This window comes from Chiloscyllium plagiosum, unplaced genomic scaffold (assembly GCF_037043375.1).
Source record: "Chiloscyllium plagiosum isolate Xiang-an unplaced genomic scaffold, Cpla_swu_hap1 HiC_scaffold_17, whole genome shotgun sequence".
Classification (NCBI taxonomy): Eukaryota; Metazoa; Chordata; class Chondrichthyes; order Orectolobiformes; family Hemiscylliidae; genus Chiloscyllium; species Chiloscyllium plagiosum.
Window position 1 is genome coordinate 6,108,738 of NW_028270155.1, and position 20,702 is coordinate 6,129,439.

At 45.6% G+C, this 20,702-nt stretch overlaps 1 protein-coding gene across 2 annotated transcripts; it reads right to left on the bottom strand.

The window, feature by feature from the left end:
• Positions 1–9,651: 9,651 nt before the first annotated feature.
• LOC122558212 (chemokine-like factor) lies at positions 9,652–20,419 on the bottom strand. Of its 2 annotated transcripts, XM_087995701.1 has the most exons (5): positions 20,350–20,419; positions 19,775–20,122; positions 14,872–15,024; positions 12,777–12,938; positions 9,652–10,870 (listed from the first exon to the last, which is right to left on the bottom strand). In XM_087995701.1, exons 2-4 carry the CDS (start codon positions 19,832–19,834, stop codon positions 12,810–12,812), a joined length of 342 nt encoding a protein of 113 aa, XP_087851827.1. In that variant the 5' UTR covers positions 19,835–20,122; positions 20,350–20,419; the 3' UTR covers positions 9,652–10,870; positions 12,777–12,809. The 2 variants fall into 2 exon arrangements, with proteins under 2 accessions (XP_087851827.1, XP_043562473.1); XM_043706538.2 differs by lacking the exon at positions 20,350–20,419 and having other exon boundaries at positions 12,843–12,938; positions 19,775–20,084.
• Between the last annotated feature and the right edge of the window lie 283 nt (positions 20,420–20,702).

Genomic DNA, 20,702 nt, shown 5'->3' on the forward strand with positions numbered 1-20,702 from the left:
CAAAAAGGTTACGAACAACTTTGCAAAAATAAAACACTTCGATATCTTTGGAAATACTTTGCCAAAAAAGTTACTTTTAAAAAAGATGCAAAAATCGTCATTGAATGTTTTGCAAAAATCTTAACGATAAGTCACTTTTGCATAAAAATTGCCACAGAGGGTCTGAGAAGAGTTTAATTTCCAAATGGAACTACACAAATAATGTTTCCGAACATGCCTTGTAAAGCCTCAGCTAAGTTATTCTCCATCACGTTCCTCGCCAAGTTAGGTCACGGTTTTAGAGAGGGATGGGTGGGGGGTGAGATGTGGGCTCAGTTCAGTTTCTGACTCATTGCAGCCGCCTCTCGGACAAGCTCCCAGCAGACACAGGGCTGCAGGCAGCGAGCTGAGCATTGCATCGCCGAGAGCCTGTGAACACTTTTAGTTCCTGTGTTACACTCGAGGGCGTTAATAATCTGCCATCAAAATCAGACTTTATCAAGATACCCTGCTCCAAACGTTTAGATTAGATTCTAGTCTGTAACTCACTCCCTGGTGTATGTTATTCTGTATATAAACCAGCCTAATCCCCTCGATTAAATTCCAGTCTGTAACTCACTCCCTGGGATCTGTTATTCTGTATATAAACAACCCAAACACCTTGATTAGATTCCAGTCCTTAACGCAGTCCCTGGGATCTGTTATTCTACGTACAGTATAAACCACTTGATTACATTCCAGCCTGAGGGAGCTAGTGTAGATTGAAGGGATTTGGGTTCAATATTTTGAGGGTGTGACAATTCTGATATAAATCATTTTGGAGCAATAAAGACTGAACACTGCTGTGTTTATGAACAGATGGTGTTCAGCTGTGATCCCCTTGTCTAGTCTCATTGCAAATTGGACTTTGTGGAGAACAGAGAGAGTTGCTCAGATGCAATGTCCAGCATCCTCAGCTTCTTCATGCATTGTCTTTAGGTGCAAAGTCTTCTGAACCAATTGAACAAGCGATTTATCTGAACATCTGATTGCACTGTTTCTCCCCATTAACACCCTGAACCAGTCTGAATCCACACAGACACTGGGAAATGTTCATTCTCATCAGCTCAGGGCAGTTTCTCTCAGAATGGTAAATCTGCTGCAGCGCAGGTTCCAACTGAACTCATTGAGTCCTCAACCTGAACCACTGAGAGCAATCCTGATATTACATGCTCACTCCTTTTCTCAGCCTGACCCTACTCCATCCACATCCTTCCCACTCCTTCCCTTCCTTCCTGTCTGACCCAACACATTCTCCAGTCCCCTCCTCCCCAAAGCCCTTCAGTAAAATCACAGAATTATGATGCATTGCTTTATTTACTGTCATGTGTGTTTTTTACAAATTCAGTGAAAAGTGTTGTTTAGTGTTGCCACCATCTGGTACCATCTTAAAACACAGAAAAAACGTCAAAGAGGTTTACAGCACGGAAACAGACCCTTTCGGTTCAACTTGTCCATACCGACCAGATACCCAAAATTAATCTAATCCTATTCACCAGCATTTAGCCCATATCCTTCTAAATCCTTCCTATTCAAACATGCATGCCTTTTAAAGAAGGACTGTAATTTCCCCTTCCATGTGGTTGACGATGCCCTCCAACACACATCTCATCCACACCCCGTACCTCCGCCCTCAAACCCCACCCCACGGTCCTCACCTTCTACCCTACTAACCTCCGCATACACCACATCACCTGCCTACATTTCTGCCACCTCCAAACGGACCCCACCACCAGGGATATATTTCCCTCCCCACCCCTATCCGCTTTCCGCAAAGACCGCTCCCTCTGTGACTACCTGGTCAGGTCCATGCCCCCCCAGAAACCCACCCTCCCATCCTGGCACCTTCCCCTGCCACCACAGGAATTGCAAAACCTGCGCCCACACCTCCTCCCTCACCTCCATCCAAGGCCCCAAAGGAGCCTTCCACATCCATCAAAGTTTTACCTGCACATCCACCTATGCCATTTATTGTATCCGTTGCTCCCGATGCGGTCTCCTCTACATTGGGGAGACTGGACACCTTCTCACAGAGCGCTTTAGGGAACATCTCCGGGACACCTGCACCAATCAACTCCATTGCCCCGTGGCCCACCATTTCAACTCCCCCTCCCACTCTGCCGAGGACATGCATGTCCTGGGCCTCCTCTATCGCCACTCCCTCACTACCCGACGCCTGGAGGAAGAACGCCTCATCTTCTGCCTCGGAAACTTCAACCGCATGGCACTAATGTGGACTTCACCAGTTTCCTCATTTCCCCTCCCCTACCTTACCTCAGTTCCAACCTTCCAGCTCAGCACCATCCTCATGACCTGTCCTACCAGTCCATCTTCTTTCCCACCGATCTGCTCCACCCTCCTCTCCGATCTATTCACCTTCATCCCCACCTCCATCCACCTATTGTACTCTTAGCTACCTTCTCCCAGCCCCACCCCCTCCCATTTATCTCTCCACCCCGGAGGCTCCCAGCCTCATTCCTGATGAAGGGCTCCTGCCCGAAATGTCGATATACCTGCTCCTCAGATGCTGCCTGACCTGTTGTGCTTTTCCAGCACCACTCTAATCCAGACTCTAATTTCCAGCATCTGCAGTGCCCACTTTTGCCTATGGACTTGTTGGGCCAAATGGCCTGTTTCCACGCTGTAGGAATTCTATGATTGAAAACAGTAAAGATTATCTTATTGTCTTGTCTCAGTAAAGTGAGGTAGTCTTTGGAACAGCTCCCGCTTCTAGCTCCGGCACCAGTCTGGATCCAGGCTCCTCCACCCCAATGCCTCAACTCCCTGCAGCTAAACCGATGACACTGCTGTAACCGTGCTTCACTCTGCTGTTGCTGGAACGTAGAGTCACTGCCATCTGGCACCATCTTACCGTTACCATCATGGCCACCATGAGCTCACGCTGGGCCGATCTCGCCACCATTGCAGGGTTCTGTACCAGGCCCTCCGCTGTTAGGGAACCAGGGCCTAGTTATGGACCTGGAGCCTCGGCTTGGCCTATGAGTCTGGATCAGGGGATTAAGCCTGTGACCAGCTCCTCGCTTGCTGGGAGACATCGGGTTGTGGTGGAGCCGTATCTGCATCGTTCTGATGTTGCTGCCGCCAATGCTTGGACACCTTCTCCTTCAACATCCACTTGGCGAGAAAAGTGGACCATTATGGTGCAGATGGAGGCCATTCAGCCCATCATGCATGCACTGGCTCTTCAAATGAGCGTCATTACCGAGTGGCAATCTCTTGCTGTTTCGCCCACACAATATGTTCCAGGTAATTAACCAATCCCCTATCATCCCACCCTCCTCCTCCTTTCTGTTTTGCGGCCAAGGTTTATTTCCTGACTAACGTCTCTGCAACTGATTATCACATTCCTCTTTGTGGGAGTTTGTTGCTGTGTACACTGGCTGCTGTATATCCTACAAGAACTTACATCATGGGCTGTAAATATCTTTGGGACATACTGAAAGTCTGAAGGAACCGGGACATTGTTTTGTTTGTGTCCGGAAGAGCGCTATTGCAAACAACTTTTGCTGCATTGACTTTGCTTCAAAAAATATTTGTCCCAGATGCTTTTAATCAATCTGTTTGGAGTTGTTATGAAACCCATCCAGGGGTTCTCATTGGTGCAGTGATAGTGTCCCTATCTCTAGACTGTCCAATCATCCTCAGCTTTTCATCAATGACCTTCCTGTATCATAAGGTCAGGAGTGGGGGTTTTCGCTGATGACTGTACAATATTCAGCACCATTCACGACTCCTCAGATACTGAAGCAGTCCGTGTTCAAATGCAACAAGATCAGGACAATATCCAGGCCTGGGCTGACAAGCGGCAAGTAACATTTGCACCACACAAATGCCAGACTATGATTATCTCCAAAAGAGAGAGTCTAACCATTGCTCCTTGACATTCAATGACGTTACTATCACTGAATCTCACATCCTGAATCCTCAAGTCCCCTCCATCTACACGGTACAAGTCAAGAATGTGAAGTTATACTCCTCATTTGTCTGGATGGGTGCAGTTCCAATAACACTCAAGTAACTTGACACTATCAAGGACAAAGCAGCCCACTTGATTGACACCACATCTACAAACATCCACTCCCTCCACCACCGGTGCTCAGTAGCAGCAGTGTGTACCATCTACAAGATGCACAGCAGAAATTCACCAAGATCTTTAGGCAGCTCCTTCTAAACCCACAACCACTTCCATCTAGAAGAACAAGGGCAGCAAATACAAGGGAACAACACCCCTTGCAAGTTCCCCTCCGAGTCACTCCCAATCCATCCTGACTTGGGAATATATCACCGTTCCTTCAGAGTTGTTGGGTCAAAATCCTGAAATTCCCTCTCCAATGGCAATGTGGGTCTACCTACAACACATGGACTGCAGAGGTTCAAGATGATAGCTTATCACCAATCTCTCAAGAGCAACCAGGGATAGACAATAACCACTAACCAGCCAGCATTATCCACATCCTAGGAATGAATTTCTAAAAAAGCCTCGATTAGATCATGATTTGGAGATGCCGGTGTTGGACTGGGGTGTACAAAGTTAAAAATCACACAACACCAGGTTATAGTCCAACAGGTTTAATTGGAAGCACTAGCTTTCGGAATGCTGCTCCTTCATCAGGACAATGACAACAATCTTCACCACACACTCCTCCCAAACCAATACATTCCTGATGTGGTGTGGTGCCCAGAATTGAGTGTTGTTAGTTTGGATGGTATCCAACTATGTCTCAGTGTAACTTTAGGATCACTTCCATTCTATATTAGCTCCCTTGAAATTCCATTAGTGTTTTTGATTATGTTCCATACTGTGTGTAAACATTTAATAGTGTTTTGAATATCTAGGTAACCATTCCCTTGCTCTCACCCCATAGCAATTAGGAAATAGTCTGGTTTCTCTTTCTTACAATCCAAGGCATTGATTTTTCAGAGACTGGGATGGATGAAAAAGAAATTTGAAATAATTCTAGGTGATGCTGGAAACATGAGTGAGTCAGCTCCTGGGAAGAGATATGGCTTCCAGGTACAGCACCGACTCGATGGAGTGAAGGGCCTTTTCTGTGCTGTACAACTCCAAGTTGCCAATCCTGCAGGATTGTCTTGGTGTTTCCAAGAATTTAAGCCAAATCTCTTTTGCGAGCCAAATCTCAGGAGAACAAAACTTAGAAGGCATTGAAAAAATTCATCAAAACAAAAATTCATATACCCATCCAGATACCTTTGAAATGTTGGAATTGTACCAGCCTCCACCACTTCCTCTGGCAGCTCATTCCACACACGCACCACCCTCTGCATGAAAAAGTTACTCTTAGGTCCCTTTTAAATCTTTCCCCTTTCACCTTAAATATATGCCCTCTTGGACTCCTGTATCCTGGGAAAAAAATCTTGGCTATTTACCCTGTATGGACCAGACCAGAGCCCCTCAAAATATAATAAGAAGGTAGCCTCAACCCTAACATTTTCTCTATTTAAAGGCAAATGTGAGGTGCTGTATTTCAGATGCAATTCGATTGCTCAAGCAACTCAAGCAAAACACACTTTATTCAAACACTATAATTAAAATACAACAAAACAAAGAGGAAATTGGAATAACTTAACTCAATTGGAAAACTTAACAGAATGATACATTATTTAACCACTAAACAGTAACTGTTCCAATCTTGTAACATCCCATAAACACACCCTTGGCAAAAGGCAGATTCAGAAAACAGATTGCCTTACATGCAACCCCTGCAGCACAAGAGGATAAACATCCAGAGAAATCTCAGAGAGAGAGTATAACAGCCTGGAGAGATTCACTGCCTTCCAACCCTGCTGAGACCCCAGCAACAGCTGCTGCTGAAAAAAACTAAAAATCCTGGCTCTGGGAGAACTCAACCACACCCATCCAGGCTGCTTTTATTGTTCCAACTTTAAATAAAAGATCCCAAGGCTTCATAAGCTGTTTGCCAATTATACTCAAGTAAATTGTTTTACTATTTTTTAAGATTAATTTATGGGGTCAACTATTACATGGATACTACTTTTGAGGGGCTCAAATTCATGTCCGTCAAAATCCATACTGTATCATTAGCAGAAGCTCAATAATTCACTAAAGGAATAAAGAAAAAATGCAATGTATTAAGGTAATTCAAAAAAACCTGGGGTGGAGTGCAATGGCCAGGGAACCGGAAAGCCAGAGCAAAACACAACAGGCCTGCACACTGACTCACAAATGTTGATCTGTTATCTGTGAAGAACTAGGGTTGACATTTACACAAAATATATGGAAAATTCCAGATTTTCTGACCAAAAATAGGAGGTCGACATTTACTTGTGATCAACTATTACGAGAGTGTATACAGTATTTGATTGGCTTTCAGTAAACATTTCAGCATCTCTGTCTTAAAATCTTATTTTAGAAAAAAAAACCAGAACAAGATGCCCTCCTCAAGCCATAGTAACATCACAACCCTGTCCATGCCCCTCATGATTTTATAAATTTCTATGAAGGCACCTGTCAGCCTCTGATGCTCCTGGGAGAGCAGCTCCAGCAGATTCCGTCTCCCCATATGGCTGAAACCTTTCAACATCCTTGTAAATCTTTTCTGTACCCTTTCAGGTTTAATGGCTTTGTTGATATTCTTAATTGACTGGTTCAAAGTGCTGGAGAGGTGCTGTGCCATAAGTGTCCTCCAGTAATTTAAAACCTTTGCAAAGACCTTATACTCCATGCTGAACAGAGTCAGGTTAAATAAGGAATTCCCTGCACTCGTGTTGAGAAGCTACTTCAAGGAATTTTTAACCACCCTGCAGGGAGAGGTTATTACATACCTCCAGAGGCATGTGGGACTTGAACCCAAGCCTCTGATTCAAGGGTAGGACTAGGTGGCCAATGCTGACTTTGTCAGTGATGCCCACATTTCATGAAAGAATAAATTAAATAACAGTCCAGCATTCCCCCAGTTTCCTATGTGCAGTCCCTCAGCATTGTATTAGCATTGACTGCCTGGATTATATGCTCAGGTCTCAGGACGGGGAATTTAAGACTCACAGCTTTCCAACTTGAAAGTGAGTTAGTTTGGTACAGGAAGAATGTTCCTGAGGGCCAGGGAGTCCAGAACCAATGGTCATCATTTACTGGGAAAGGATGAACTATTTAGGACTGAGATGATCCAAAAATAAATTCTTTTAATCTGTCCGGGATGTTGTGAAACTTGAAAGGGTTCAGAAAAGATTTACAAGGATGTTGCCAGGGTTGGAGAATTTGAGCTATAGGGAGAGATTGAATCGGCTAGGGCTGTTTTCTCTGGAGTGTTGGAGGCTGAGGGGTGACCTTGTAAAGGTTTATAAAATCATGAGGGGGATAGATAGAATAAATAGATAAAGTCTTTTCCCTGGGTTGGGGAGTCCAGAAGTAGAGGGCATAGATTTAAGGTGAGAGGGGAAAGATATAAAAGGGCAACATTTTCACACAGAGGGTGGTACGTGTATGGAATGAGCTGCCAGAGGAAGTGGTGGAGGCTGGTACAATTGCAACATTTAAAAGGCATCTGGATGGGAATATGAATAGGAAGGGTTTAGAGGGCCAGATGCTGGCAAGTGGGACAAGATTAGGTTAGGACATCTGGTCGGCATGGACGAGTTGGACCAAAGGGTCTATTTCTGTGCTGTACATCCCTATGACTCTATGAGGAGAAATGTCTTCACTCAGACAGTGGAGAGTCTGTGGGATTCACTGGCACAGAAAGCAGTTGAGGCCAAAACATTATGTGCTTTCAAGAAAGAAATAGGAATAGTTCTTGTGGCTAGAGATCAAAGGATACTAGGGAGGGTGGGATTATGGTGCTGAGCTTAATAAGTCATGGCCACGATGAATGGTGGAGCAGGCTTGGGGGGGTCAAATAGCGTATTCCTGCTCATAAATTCTATGATATGTTTTGGTAGTTAGGGGAACTACCACCACTCCCTAAACATGTTTGTAGATATTTTCTAATCAACCTGTTCAGAAATGTTACTACACACCACTGCAGCAGATGGAATTGAACCCAGGACCCTGCCTCAGAGGGAGGGTCACTACCACTTTGCCACAAGAACACTCACGCAAGATATCTCTGGATGGTTTCACTTAGTTATGGATATTAATGAGGGGTAAATTGGCTATTATGTTGACAATCATGAATCATCCCATTGGCTTGGCAGGATTGTGTTGAATTTCTGATTGGCTAGACAGCTGATCCATCATAAATATGGCTATGCCATTTGGCCAATGGTGGGAGTGCATGCAGATGGGGTTTCAGTCACCCATGGTCATGTGGTCTTACCTACAGGGGTATGCCCCTGAGTTGACAATCCTACCCCAAAGGGAGAGAATTGGAGTTTTATCGATTTGCCAAGGGGAGAATCAGTCAGTCCTGTTATTGCACCTTGCTATTCCCGTTCCTCTGTGCTGTATGGGTACAGCTGTGATCTTCACCTTCAACCTCAACACCTGGGGAAAGGCCAGGCAAAAGGGGCAAAAATTTGGCAATTTTCTTTTCAACAATAAGGAAGAGGTCAGCCATGGCTCAGTGGTTCATACACTCATCTCTGAATTGAAAAATTGTGAGTGTCATGTCCCAGTCCTGAGACATGAGGACAAAATCCAGGCAGCGACTCCCAGTGCAGTATGGAGGGAATGCTGCACTGTTCATCTGATATATTCTTTTGAGCATCACTGTCAAAGCCAGCATTGGTTGACCATTCTTTCTTTTTCCGTTTTTAGTGTGGAAACAGGCCATTTGGCCCAACATGTCCACACCAACCATCTGACCCTATTACTCTATACTTACCCCAAACCAATGCACCTAACCTACACATCCCAAAACACTATGGGCAATTTAGCAAGGCCAATCCACCCTAACCTGCACATCTTTGGATTGTGGGAGGAAACCAGAGCACCCGGAGGAAACCCGCACAGATACAGGGAGATTGTGCAAACTCCACACTGACAGTCGCCCAAGAATGGAATTGAACCCAGGTCCTTGGCGCTGTGAGACAGCGGTGCTAACCACTGAGCCACCATTCCTCATTGTCCTTGGACTGAGTGGATTAAGCTATGCTATCGCCAATGTGTCATCTTTCAAGTTAAGCAAAGGACCTATCAGGCCTCTCAGCCCAACAGAAAGATCTCACTGCTAATTTGGGGATGATCAGATTGACCTGGTCAATAGTTACCTTTCAACCACTATCATCAGCACAGCTTATCTGTTCATTATCTCACTGATTGATGTGTGTGGGAGCTTACATTGTGCAAGATTAGCTGCTATCAGTCTGACATTATTTAAACAGGGAGAGCGTTTCAAAAATACTTTAGGATCCCCAGGTTGTAAAATGCCCAATATAAACTCAGTTAGAGACAAACAAAACTGCAGATGCTGGAATACAAGGTTGACATGCAGGAGGCTGGAAGAACACAGCAAGCCAGGCAGCATCAGAGTGGAGAAGTCGATGTTTCAGATGTAACCCTTCTTCAGGACTGGGTTCTACCTGAAACATTGACTTCTCCACCTCATGATGCTGCCTGGCTTGCTGTGTTCCTCCAGCCTCCTGCCTATCTACAGTGGAAATGCAGGTTAATCATTCTACGAATCAGACAACAGGAGCTTTTCATTTAGAGGTTTTTTTTTAATTATAAAAGACTTCTAAACCATTCCAACATACAAAAACAAGTGATTAAAATTGTGCGGAGCTTTTGAGTTGGAGTGATTGTTAGTCAGTGTGCACATTGCAAAAACATAAGATAAAATGTTCAAGGGGCTGTACTTTGGTCACACAGAAGTAACCCCATTATCGAGTGATACACAGCCAGCAGCCTGCAGGGGTTAAACATTTCTTTCAACCACTGTGATGGCCAACCTGATATAAACATGTTTATGAGGATTTTCCCTGATGAGTATCTCAGACAAAATCATTAATAAAGCAACCATTTACAACTGGGTTGACCAAAGAAAATGTTTCTCCTTATGCAGATGTGTGTGTGTGTGAGAGTGTGTGAGTGTGTGTGAGAGAAAGACAGACAATTGGGCATCCAGGAAAAACCTCTCTGCCCAGAAAATGGTGAGAATGTAGGACTCACTAGGGCAGTGAGAGGTTCAGATGAAACAAAGACATATTTGAGATGAAGCTAAATGAGCAGGTGAAGGAGACAGGAATACTGTGGAGTGTTATGTTGAAAGACAAGGAGGCTAGACTGGAACATTAGTATGGAACAGTGGGCTGAATGGCTTGTCCACACACTGTCAGTTCTCTGTAATTCTATGTCTAGATGTTACTGAGCAAGAGAAAATTCTGCTGATCAGGAATGTTACACCTGATCAAAAGTGAGGATTGCAGATGCTGGAAACCAGAGTTTAGATCAGAGTGGTGCTGGAAAAGCACAGCAGGTCAGGCAGCATCCGAGGAGCAGGAAAATTGACGTTTCTGGCAAAAGCCCTTCATCAGGAACCACCTGACCCAGCTCAGTGGGAGCTCTGTTCACACGCCCTGATAACAATATAATCCTTTCTTTGGTGAATCAGCGATGTGATCTTCCACTGTTCTGAAACCTCCAGGTTCTTGTCCATGCTGTGCGAATGGCCAGAGTAAACGGCAGCACATCATTCCAGGATTGCAAGATAATGACATTCCAAGACGGGAGGAGCTGAAGCTGTGAATCACACAGGGATTGGGACTGGACTGAAAGATCAGCAGCTGAACTTGCTCACACAGACAGCTCTCCATGGGGTCACCTGCTGGAAGTATTGTGTTGGTTGACAGTGATGAGGCTGCACATTACATAAGAGTCAGCAATATACAGGGCGACAGCTATGAAACCAAAGACCTGGAGATTAGACAGAAAAAAGTTTAGCAACCACGGGGATCCGGATCTTGAGGAATGTTCAACACCACATAACATTGGAACAACAGAGTGTGAAGGGACATGACAGAAAAGTCAAACATATTCTATAAGCTGAGGGAAACCAAAGCAAGAGGCTGTAGTTACCAATATGGCTGAGAGAGAATTTGGACAAATGGCAAGAGAACATTTTTCAGTGGGTCAAGAGGCTGTGCAATTCAACTCCAATAACTGATGCAGAAATTAGTGTCACTTTTCAGGTTGGGGTTAGAGAGGGGAGGGAAGAGGAAGGAAATGGGATACGGGGAGATGGGAAAAAAAGGTGGGTACATGCATTTAGGATTACTTACCTGCCAGGAGTGTAAACAGTGATACAGTGTAGTCAGGCTGAAAGATTGGTTTATGTTATAGGCCTGAACTTAATACCCTGCCCAGAGCTGAGCCTGGTGATTGGAGCTAGGGCGGGAAATTAACTGAGTGGGTAGGGATCTTCTTAAGGGTGGTTCAGTGGTTAGCACCACTGCCTCACAGCGCCAGGGATCCAGGGTCGATTCCAGCTTCAGGTGACTATCTTTGGGGAGAGTGCACGTTGTCTGCGTGGGTTTTCTCTGGGTGCTCTGGGCTTCCTCCCACAATCCAAAGATGAGCCAGTTAGGGTGGATTGGCCATGCTAAATTGCCATCAGTGTCCAGGGATGTGTAGTTTAGGTGGATTAGCCATGTGAATACAGGGATAGGGTAGGGGTATAAATCTGTATGGGATGCTCTTTGGAGGGTCGGTGTGGAATGAATGGCCTGCTTCCACATTGCAGGGATTCTATGATTAAGTCCAGGGTGGGAAGGCCCTAATTAATTAATACCCATTTATAAGTCATATCCCAGCACTTGCTAGTATTAAACCAGGGGCTGGGGCTGTCTCCTGTGCTGGTTTCTTGGGGTCTCCTCCAGGGCAAAGATGAGGTCTCACATTCAAAGGCCCTCAGTGCCCGATTGAGAGACCCAGTGCCAGAAGGAAGGAGCCCCCTGAGCCAACCCTTTATTCCCCCTCATGGACCTCTCCAGCTCCTTGAAGACCCAGTGTCTCCATGTAAGGCCTGCCTCATGCCTGACTGAGCCACAGATCAGCAGAAGGTTTGATGCGCTTCTTAATGCTTTCTTAACCAGTCTCAATGGGGCAACTATAACTTGTCTCAATGTCTTTGATTTAGGGGTAGAGACATTCAGCCTGATTGGGCAGTGTGGGTGGTTTGAGTGAAGAGAGCACAGGGTTGGTGAGGGAGCTTTCCCAGAGTTGAATGTTCAATCAAGTCTCGCACATGAACACTGAGGGTCCAGTCCGCACCTGTGCCTCAGATTGACCTGCACTGGTTAATGTGAATGCTCCCCTGAGGAAGAGGCAGGTTTTAGTCTTAACAAACTCACAGGGAAACAAGTAACCAACACAAAGGGTTTAATTCAGAGGAACAGCCATACACCGACGCTCAGGAGCAGCAGTGTGTTCAATCTGCAAGATGCACTGCAAAAGTTCACATGCAAAAAGACAGACCCTGAGTAGGGAGAGTGTTTGACTCAGACAGACCTTGGAGTGGGTGAGTGTGAGACTCACACAGCCCCTGGCGTTGGGGGAAATGTGTGACTCAGGCAGACCCTGGGGTGGGGGAAGTGTGTGACTCAGGCAGACCCTGGGGTGGGGGAAGTGTGTGACTCAGGCAGACCCTGGGGTGGGGGAAGTGTGTGACTCAGGCAGACCCTGGGGTTGGGGTGTGGTGGTGGGGACAGATCCCCCCACCAAGGGGGGGGGGATCCCCCTGGGGTGGATGGGGGTGCGGTATGAGCCTGAGGGAGCAGAGTGCAACTTGTATTTCTGGAGCAGGTTTTCAGTCACAAATTACCCAGTTAACAGCAAAGCTGCTCTGAGGTCGGTCTCAGATTGTCTGCTGAACCTTCCCAACACTTACTGAACCAGTGAGGATGCCAGCAGTGATCCTGCTCACTACAGCCGCAATACAGACTATCAGTAACAGCACAGCCGCAAACACAGAATTTACACCATCCTAGAAAAGATTAAACATCAAATTAAAACCGGAATTCTGATTAAAATCATTATATTTTTAAAAATCTCTCAAGGTGATGGATGTGTCATTGTTGAAGGATCTCAGGGACGAAATAACAGGGAAGGGACAGCACGGGGTTAGACACAGAATATAGCTCCCTCTACTCTTCCAAACTGAAAGTAAAGCTCCCTTGAAACTGTCCCCATTAAACACTCCCAGGATAGGTACAGCATGTGGGTAGATACAGTATAAAACTTTCCACTACACTGTCCCTGTCAAACATGACAGGGATGCATGGGGTTAGATACAGAATAAAGCTCCCTCTACACTGACCCTCATCAAACACTCCCAGGACAGGGTCAGTAAGTGAATCGTGATTATTTCCTGTGTTCTTTCGTGGTGTGTGGGTATGAAAGCATTTATTGTCCCTTGAAGTGCAGAGTTTGCTTGGCCATTTCAGAGGGAAGGTAAGATTCCAGTACATTACCCTGCCCTGGTATCACATGTAGGTCAGACCAGGTAAAGATGGCACATTTTATTTCTTGAAGGGCAGAAGTGAACCAGATCAGGATTTGTTAAAACGACATTAGAGTAGTTTTTAACTCCAGATCTTATGAAATTCAAATTCCAACATTTGCCATGCTGGGCTTTGAACCTATGTTCTCAGAACATGAACTTCTGAAATACTAGCTCAGCGAGATTATGAACACACTATCACCTCCTGTACCCTTCATTGGAATGTATAAGATCCAGAGCAGACTTGAGAGAGTGGATGCTGAAAGCATGGTTTCCCCTTTGTGGGACAGACTGGGACTGAGGGACACAGTTTTAAATATGAGGTTTCAAATTTAAGACGGAGAGAAGCAGAATTACTCAGAGTCACAGACTATAAGACTATAAGACATAGGAGCAGAAGTTAGGCCATTCAGCCCATGGAGTCTGCTCTACCATTCAATCATGGCTGATACATTTCTCATCTCCATTCTCCCGCCTTATCCTCATAAACCTTGATCCCCTTCAGAATCAGGAATCTATCTATCTCCGTCTTAAATATACTCGGTGACCTGGCCTCCACAGCCTTCAGTGGCAGTGAATTCCATAGATTCCCCACTCTCTGGCTGAAGAAGTTTCTCCTTATCTCCATTCTAAAAGGTCTTCCCTTTACTCTAAGGCTATGCTCTAGAAACAAAGCATGGAAACAGACTCTTCTGTCCAACTTGTCCATGCCAACCAGATATCCTAAATTAAGTTTGATTCAGATTAGTTTAGATTCTGTACAGTATGAAAACAGGCCCTTGTTTCCAATCTAGACCCATTTGCCAGCATTTGGCCCATATCCTTCCAAACGCTTCCTATTCATATACCCAATCCAGATGCCTTTTAAAATGTTGTAATTGTATCAGCCTCCACCACTACGTCAGGCAGCTCATTCCATACACGCACCACCCTCTGTGTGAAAAAGTTGCCCCTTAGGTCCACTTTAAACCCATACCCTCTAGTTTTGGACTCCCCCACCCCGGGGAAAAGACCTTGCCTACTTACCCTCTCTGTGCCCCTCATGATTTTATAAACGTCCGATTATGAGTCTGAGAAACTCTCTTCCCCCATGGAGTGGTGAAGGCAGGCTCGATGAATATACTAAGGACAGGGGTAGTTAGATTCTTGCCTCCTTAAGGGAGTTAAAGACCAGGGAGTAGGCAGGAAAATGGAGTTGAGGCCACCATCAGATCAGTAATGACCATATTGAATGGTGGAGCAGGCTTGAGGGGCCGAATGGCCTATTCCTGCTCCTAAATCATAAACTCATATATATTTGTACGGATGAAGATTGATTTCAGGGCCTGCCTATCTGAGTCTTAATACTGGGCCCTCTTAAAGATTACCCATGATTTGATCACACTTGTTGGATTAACTTGCAGTTAATTTTACTCACCATCAATGGCCAGAATAACGTCATTTTAGAGTCCAGCTTAAGCAGAAACAAGAGATAGAAGGCCAGCGTGATGAGAATCTCCATGAGGGGAACTGCTATAAAAACTCCCGAGGATGAAGCAGCAAAGGAAACAAAAACCACAAAAGCTGCAACCTGTAAACAGGTAAAATATTGTTCACTCAGTTTAGGGAACTCAGTCTCTTGTTTGTAGAACTGAAGCAGTCTGTGTCTGTATACAGCAAGGTCTGGACAAGTGACAAATAACATTCACACCACACAAATGCCAGGCTATAACCATCTCCAACAAGAGACAATTTAAGCATCACCCCTTGACATACAATGGTATTATTGGACCCCCTCCCCAGTATCAACATCTTCTGGGTTACCATTGACCAGAAGCACAATTAGACTCACCACATAAACACATAAGAGCAGTTCAGAGGCTAGCAACCCTGCAGCAAGTAGCTCACTTCCTGACAACACTCAGGAAGCTTGACACCATCCAGGATAAAGTAGCCCATTTGATTAGCATCAGATTCACAAGCACTCACTTCCTTGACCACTGATGGTCAATAGCAGCAGTGTATACCACCTACAAGATACATTGCAGAAATTCACCAAAGAACCTTAGACATCATTTTCCAAACCCACAACCACTTCCATTTAGAAGGACAAGAGCAGCAGATACATGGGAAGACCACCCCCTGAATGATCGGAACGAGGGCCAGATGGATCTCATTGACTGTGAGATTCTTGATTGGGGCTGTTAACCTGGGTCAATTAGGGAACCCTGGTTGACAGATAGAAACAGGGGATCCTTGGAGAAGGAGCACGCGGTGACCACCAACACCCTGGAGTTGTTCAGGGAGAGGTGGGTGCCGCAGGGAGTGGAGTGCATCATTTCTCCCTCCAACTCTATTTTGATTTAGTCCCTACTCTCCCCTTCGCTGTTTTGATCACACAGCACTGCCCTCTGATGCGAAGGGCAGTGTTTGTCACTGGCCACCCGGGTGTTTTTCTATCTTCCTGGTGGTGGAAATTGAATAAAGATTGGTGCACTTTGTGTCTTTCACTGTGTCTCACACCTGCACACACACACACCATGGGTGCTGGGGGAAAAAATAAGCACTACCGCACTTAGGTGGTAGTGTGGGGGTTAAAGGGGAAAAAAAAAGAAGGAAAAAAAAAAAAGAGAAAAAAAAGAAAAAAAAAGAAAAAAAAATAATTCAAAAAAAAAAAAGAAACAGGGGATCCTTGGAGAAGGAGCACGCGGTGTCCACCAACACCCTGGAGTTGTTCAGGGAGAGGTGGGTGCCGCAGGGAGTGGAGTGCATCATTTCTCCCTCCAACTCTATTTTGATTTAGTCCCTACTCTCCCCTTCGCTGTTTTGATCACACAGCACTGCCCTTTGATGTGAAGGGCAGTGTTTGTCACTGGCCACCCGGGTGTTTTCCTATCTTCCTTTTGGTGGAAATTGAATAAAGATTCGTGCACTTTGTGTCTTCCACTGTGTCTCACACCTGCACACACACACCATGGGTGCTGGGGATAAAATAAGCACTACCGCACTTAGGTGGTAGTGTGGGGAAAGGAAAAAAATAAATTAACAGGGGGTCACACCTGCACACACATACCATGGGTGCTGGGGAAAAAAAATAAGCACTACCGCAATTAGGCGGTAGTGTGGGGGTTATATATAAAAAAAAAGGGAAAGAAAGGAAAAAAAGAGAAACGGGGATTTGGAGTCTCCTCAGTCTGGGACCTGGCTCTGAACTGGCTGGTCAGAGCCCATGTACTGTGCACGTGTAAAGAAAGGGTGACTTGGTGATGGGATACTGGCCTCTGGGCAATTATTTCACCCTCCAAATCATTCACTATCCTGACTTGGAAATACGTCGCTGATCCTTCACTGTTCCTGAATCAAGATCCTTGATTTCCTTCCCTAACAGCATTATGGATCCACCTACAGCACACTGATTGCAGCAGTTCAAGAAGGCAGCTCACTCCCACCTTCTCTTTTGAAGAAGTAACAAAGAGGATTGATGAGGGCAGAGTGGTAGATGTGATCTATATGGACGTCAATAAGGCGTTCGACAAGGTTCCCCATGGGAGACTGGTTAGCAAGGCTAGATCTCATGGAATACAGGGAGAAGTAGCCATTTGGATACTGAACTGGCTCAAAGGTAGAAGGTAGAGGGTGGTATGGAGAGTTGTTTTTTAGACTATAGGGCCTGTTGAACAGTGTGGAGTACCACCAGGATCGGCGCTGGGTCCACTACTTTTCATCATTTATATACCTTATGTGGGTGTGAGCATAAGAGGTACAGTTAGTAAGTTTGCAGATTACACCAAAATTGGAGGTGCAGTGGACAGCGAAGAAGGTTACTACAGGATCTTGATCAGATGGGCCAATGGGCTGAGAAGTGGCAGATGGAGTTTAATTCAGATAAATGCGAGGTGCTGCATTTTGGGAAAGCAAATCTTAGCAGGCCTTATACACTTAATGGTAACGTCCTAGGGAGTGTTGCTGAACAAAAAGACCTTGGAGTGCAGGTTTATAGCTCCTTGAAAGTGGAGCCACAGGTCGATAGGATAGTGAAGAAGGCATTTGGTATGCTTTCCTTTATTTGTCAGAGTATTGAATACAGGAGTTGGGAGGTCATGTTGCAGCTGTGCAGGACATTGGTTAGACCATTGTTGGAATATTGCGTGCAATTCTGGTCTCCTTCCTATCGGAAAGATGTTGTGAAACTTGAAAGGTTTCAGAAAAGATTTACAAGGATGTTGCCAGGCTTGGAGTATTTGAGCTATAGGGAGAGGCTGAACAGGCTGGGGCTGTTTTCCCTGGAGCCTCGGAGGCTGAGGGGTGACCTTATAGAGGTTTACAAAATTATGAGGGACATGAGTAGGATAAATAGACAAGGTATTTTTCTGGGGTGGGGGAGTCCAGAACTAGCGGGCATAGGTTTAGGGCGAGAGGGGAAAGATATAAAAGAGACCTAAGGGGCAACTTTTTCACACAGAAGGTGGTACATGTATGGAATGAACTACCAGAGGATGTGGTGGAGGCTGGTTCAATTGCAACATTTAAAAGGCATTTGGATGGGTATATGAATAGGAAGAGTTTGGAGGGATATGGGCTGCGTGCTGGCAGGTGGGACTAGATTGGGTTGGGATATCTGGTCGGCATGGACAGATTGGTCTGAAGGGTCTGTTTCGTGCTGTACATCTTAGATTAGATTACTCAGTGTGGAAACAGGCCCTTCGGCCCAACAAGTCCACACCGACCCTCCGAAGAGGGATCCATTCCCCTACATTTACCCCTTCACCTAACACTGCGGGCGATTTTGCATGGCCAATTTTTTTAGATTAGATTACTTCCCTAACCTGCACATTTTTGGACTGCGGGAAGAAACCCATGCAGACACGGGGAGAACGTGCAAACTCCAGTTTGCCTGAGGGGGGAATTGAACCCGGGTCTCTGGCACTGTGAGGCAGCAGTGCTAACCGTGCTACCCGTGACTCTATAACTAGGGACAGGCAATAAATCCAGGCCAGTCATTGACAGCCATGAGAATGGATAGAGAAAAATCTCAAACAGCTCCCTCCCTCACAGTGCCGAGTTTACCTACACCACAGCAGCTCAACAAGCTCACTGTCACCTTCTGAGACTATCACTTAGTACCAAGATGAGGAGGAATTTCTACTTTGTCAGTAATGACCCTTTGGCTGAGCTTCCACAGCCTTCTGGAGTAGAGAACTCCACTGAATATTATCGAGGCAGAGGTTGATAGATTTTTAGATACCAATCCCACTGTGGAATCTGGAAACAGTGTGAGATAATTACATTGAGGTTAATGATCAGCCACCATCTGAAATGGTGAAGGAGGCTCAAAGTGTTGGTCCTATATTCCTAAAATTGCAAGCACATTATTCAAAATTCGTTGACAAGATGTGGGTATCACTGGCTGGACCAGCATTTGTAATCATCCATAACGACCCCTTGGAAGGTGGTGAGGAGCTCCCTTCTTGTACCACTGCCATGATGTGGTGTAGGTAGACTCACAGTGCAGTTAGGAAGCCAGGCTTAAACAGCCACATAGACATGGATGTACCCTATTCTGAATGCAGACCAGAGTGTGGTGCTGGGAAAGCACAGCAGGTCAGGCAGCATCCAAGGATGAGGAGAATGGGTATTTTGAGCAAATGGGCTTATGCCTGAAACATCGATTCCCCTGCTCCTCGGATGCTGCCTGACCTGCAGTGCTTTTCCAGCACCGCACTTTCGACTCTGATCTCCAGCATCTGAAGTCCTCACTTTCGCCTATTCTGAAAGCAGTTTGGTCAGTGCATGTCCTGAATTTGGATGGAGCCCTGGTCGGTGATGTGAGTGATGTGGAATTGCTGCAAGATTGGAAAATATCCAGAGAAGATCAGAGTTGAACAGCAGTGAGAAAGTTATTGTAGAAGCAGGTATACCCACAGAAGCAAAAGGCACAATCACTGCTTTGTAAATGTGACTGTGGAGAGGAAGGGGTCAGATGAAAAAACAGAAAAAGGAGGCAGAAAAATGCGCAGAGGTGGTACAAACAACAAAAGTACTCAACTAATCGAAAGTAAAACTAAGGATAAGTATTACATGTTGGCCTGTTCGGTGACACCCATATCCAACACGCGCGCACACACATCCTGCACTAACTAGGGAAAAGATTTGCCCTTGGAGCTCCTGGTTAGCCGTGTGTGTGTGTGTGTGTGTGTCCGTCTGATGTCCCCTAGATCATTGACCACGCCCCCCCACCCCCGATAAAAACACCCCACCACCAAACGCCGCCCCGTCCCCCCCCCCCATCATACACACGCCCTCTCCAAAAGATAATTCCCACTTGTTACATCTTCTCTCACCATTTCTGCAATCTTCAGCACACTTCGTTTGGACTTCAGAAACAAGTAATTCACTTCCATTTCTGGGTTCACTCGCACAGAGGATGCCCCTCGTTTCCCTCGGTCTGTGCACAGCTTTCTCTGTTCCGTAGCTTTGGGACTGTCAGAACTTCCTGCTTTTTTAAACTTCCTGATCCTGCCCTGAGTGAGGTGACATGCAGCCCCTCTCTGTCTCTGTCTCTGTCTCTGTCTGAGCGGTGTGTGCAACGCTGCCCTTAACACCTGGTAACAGTGGGATGAAGGTATTCCCTCTTTATCAGCTCCCCTTGTCACAAATTAGATGAAACGTATTGTACCAGAGTCCCGCAACTAAATGGAATTGAGTAACACATGTATCAATTACTGCAATTCTCCAATTATAACACGCAGTTATGTATAACCTACACACCCCTCTTCCCCTTCGGACCAGCAATTTCAGGAAAAGTAACAGAAACGAGATGCCTGATCGAAGCCTTTGCATAGCAACTACCTCAACTGGGATCATTAAATCCCAGAGCCCATTTTATATTGGAGGGAGGGAGGGAGTGTGTCCTTACCTCTGACCCCCATAGCAGACCATGTATCAATAAAGTTTGACAAAAAAAACTGCAGATGCTGGAATTCAAAGTAGATAAGCGGGAGGCTGGATGAACACAGCAAGGCAGGCAGCATCAGGAAAAGGAGAAGTCACATGCAACGTCGACTTCTGTACCTCCTGATGGTGCCTGCCTTGCTGTGTTCATCCAGCTTCCTGCTTGTCTCCCTTGCATCAATACTGTTTACCTTCTGAGCTGCTAAATGTACCTAACACGCTAGCTTTCAGTGACTTATGAACAAGGACACTGGGTCTATCTGGACAGAAACACTTTCCAATCTCTCACCATGTTATGAAATACCCTGTGCTTTTGTT

Coding starts and splice junctions, on each gene's coding strand:
- LOC122558212 (XM_043706538.2), bottom strand. CDS start 19,834: ATGGAAGTGAATTACTTGTTTCTGAAGTCCAAACGAAGTGTGCTGAAG. Junction 15,025..19,774: donor TGCTGAAGATTGCAGAAATG/GTGAGAGAAGAT, acceptor ACCTGTTTACAG/GTTGCAGCTTTTGTGGTTTT. Junction 10,871..12,842: donor CTGGCATCCTCACTGGTTCA/GTAAGTGTTGGG, acceptor TCTAATCTCCAG/GTCTTTGGTTTCATAGCTGT.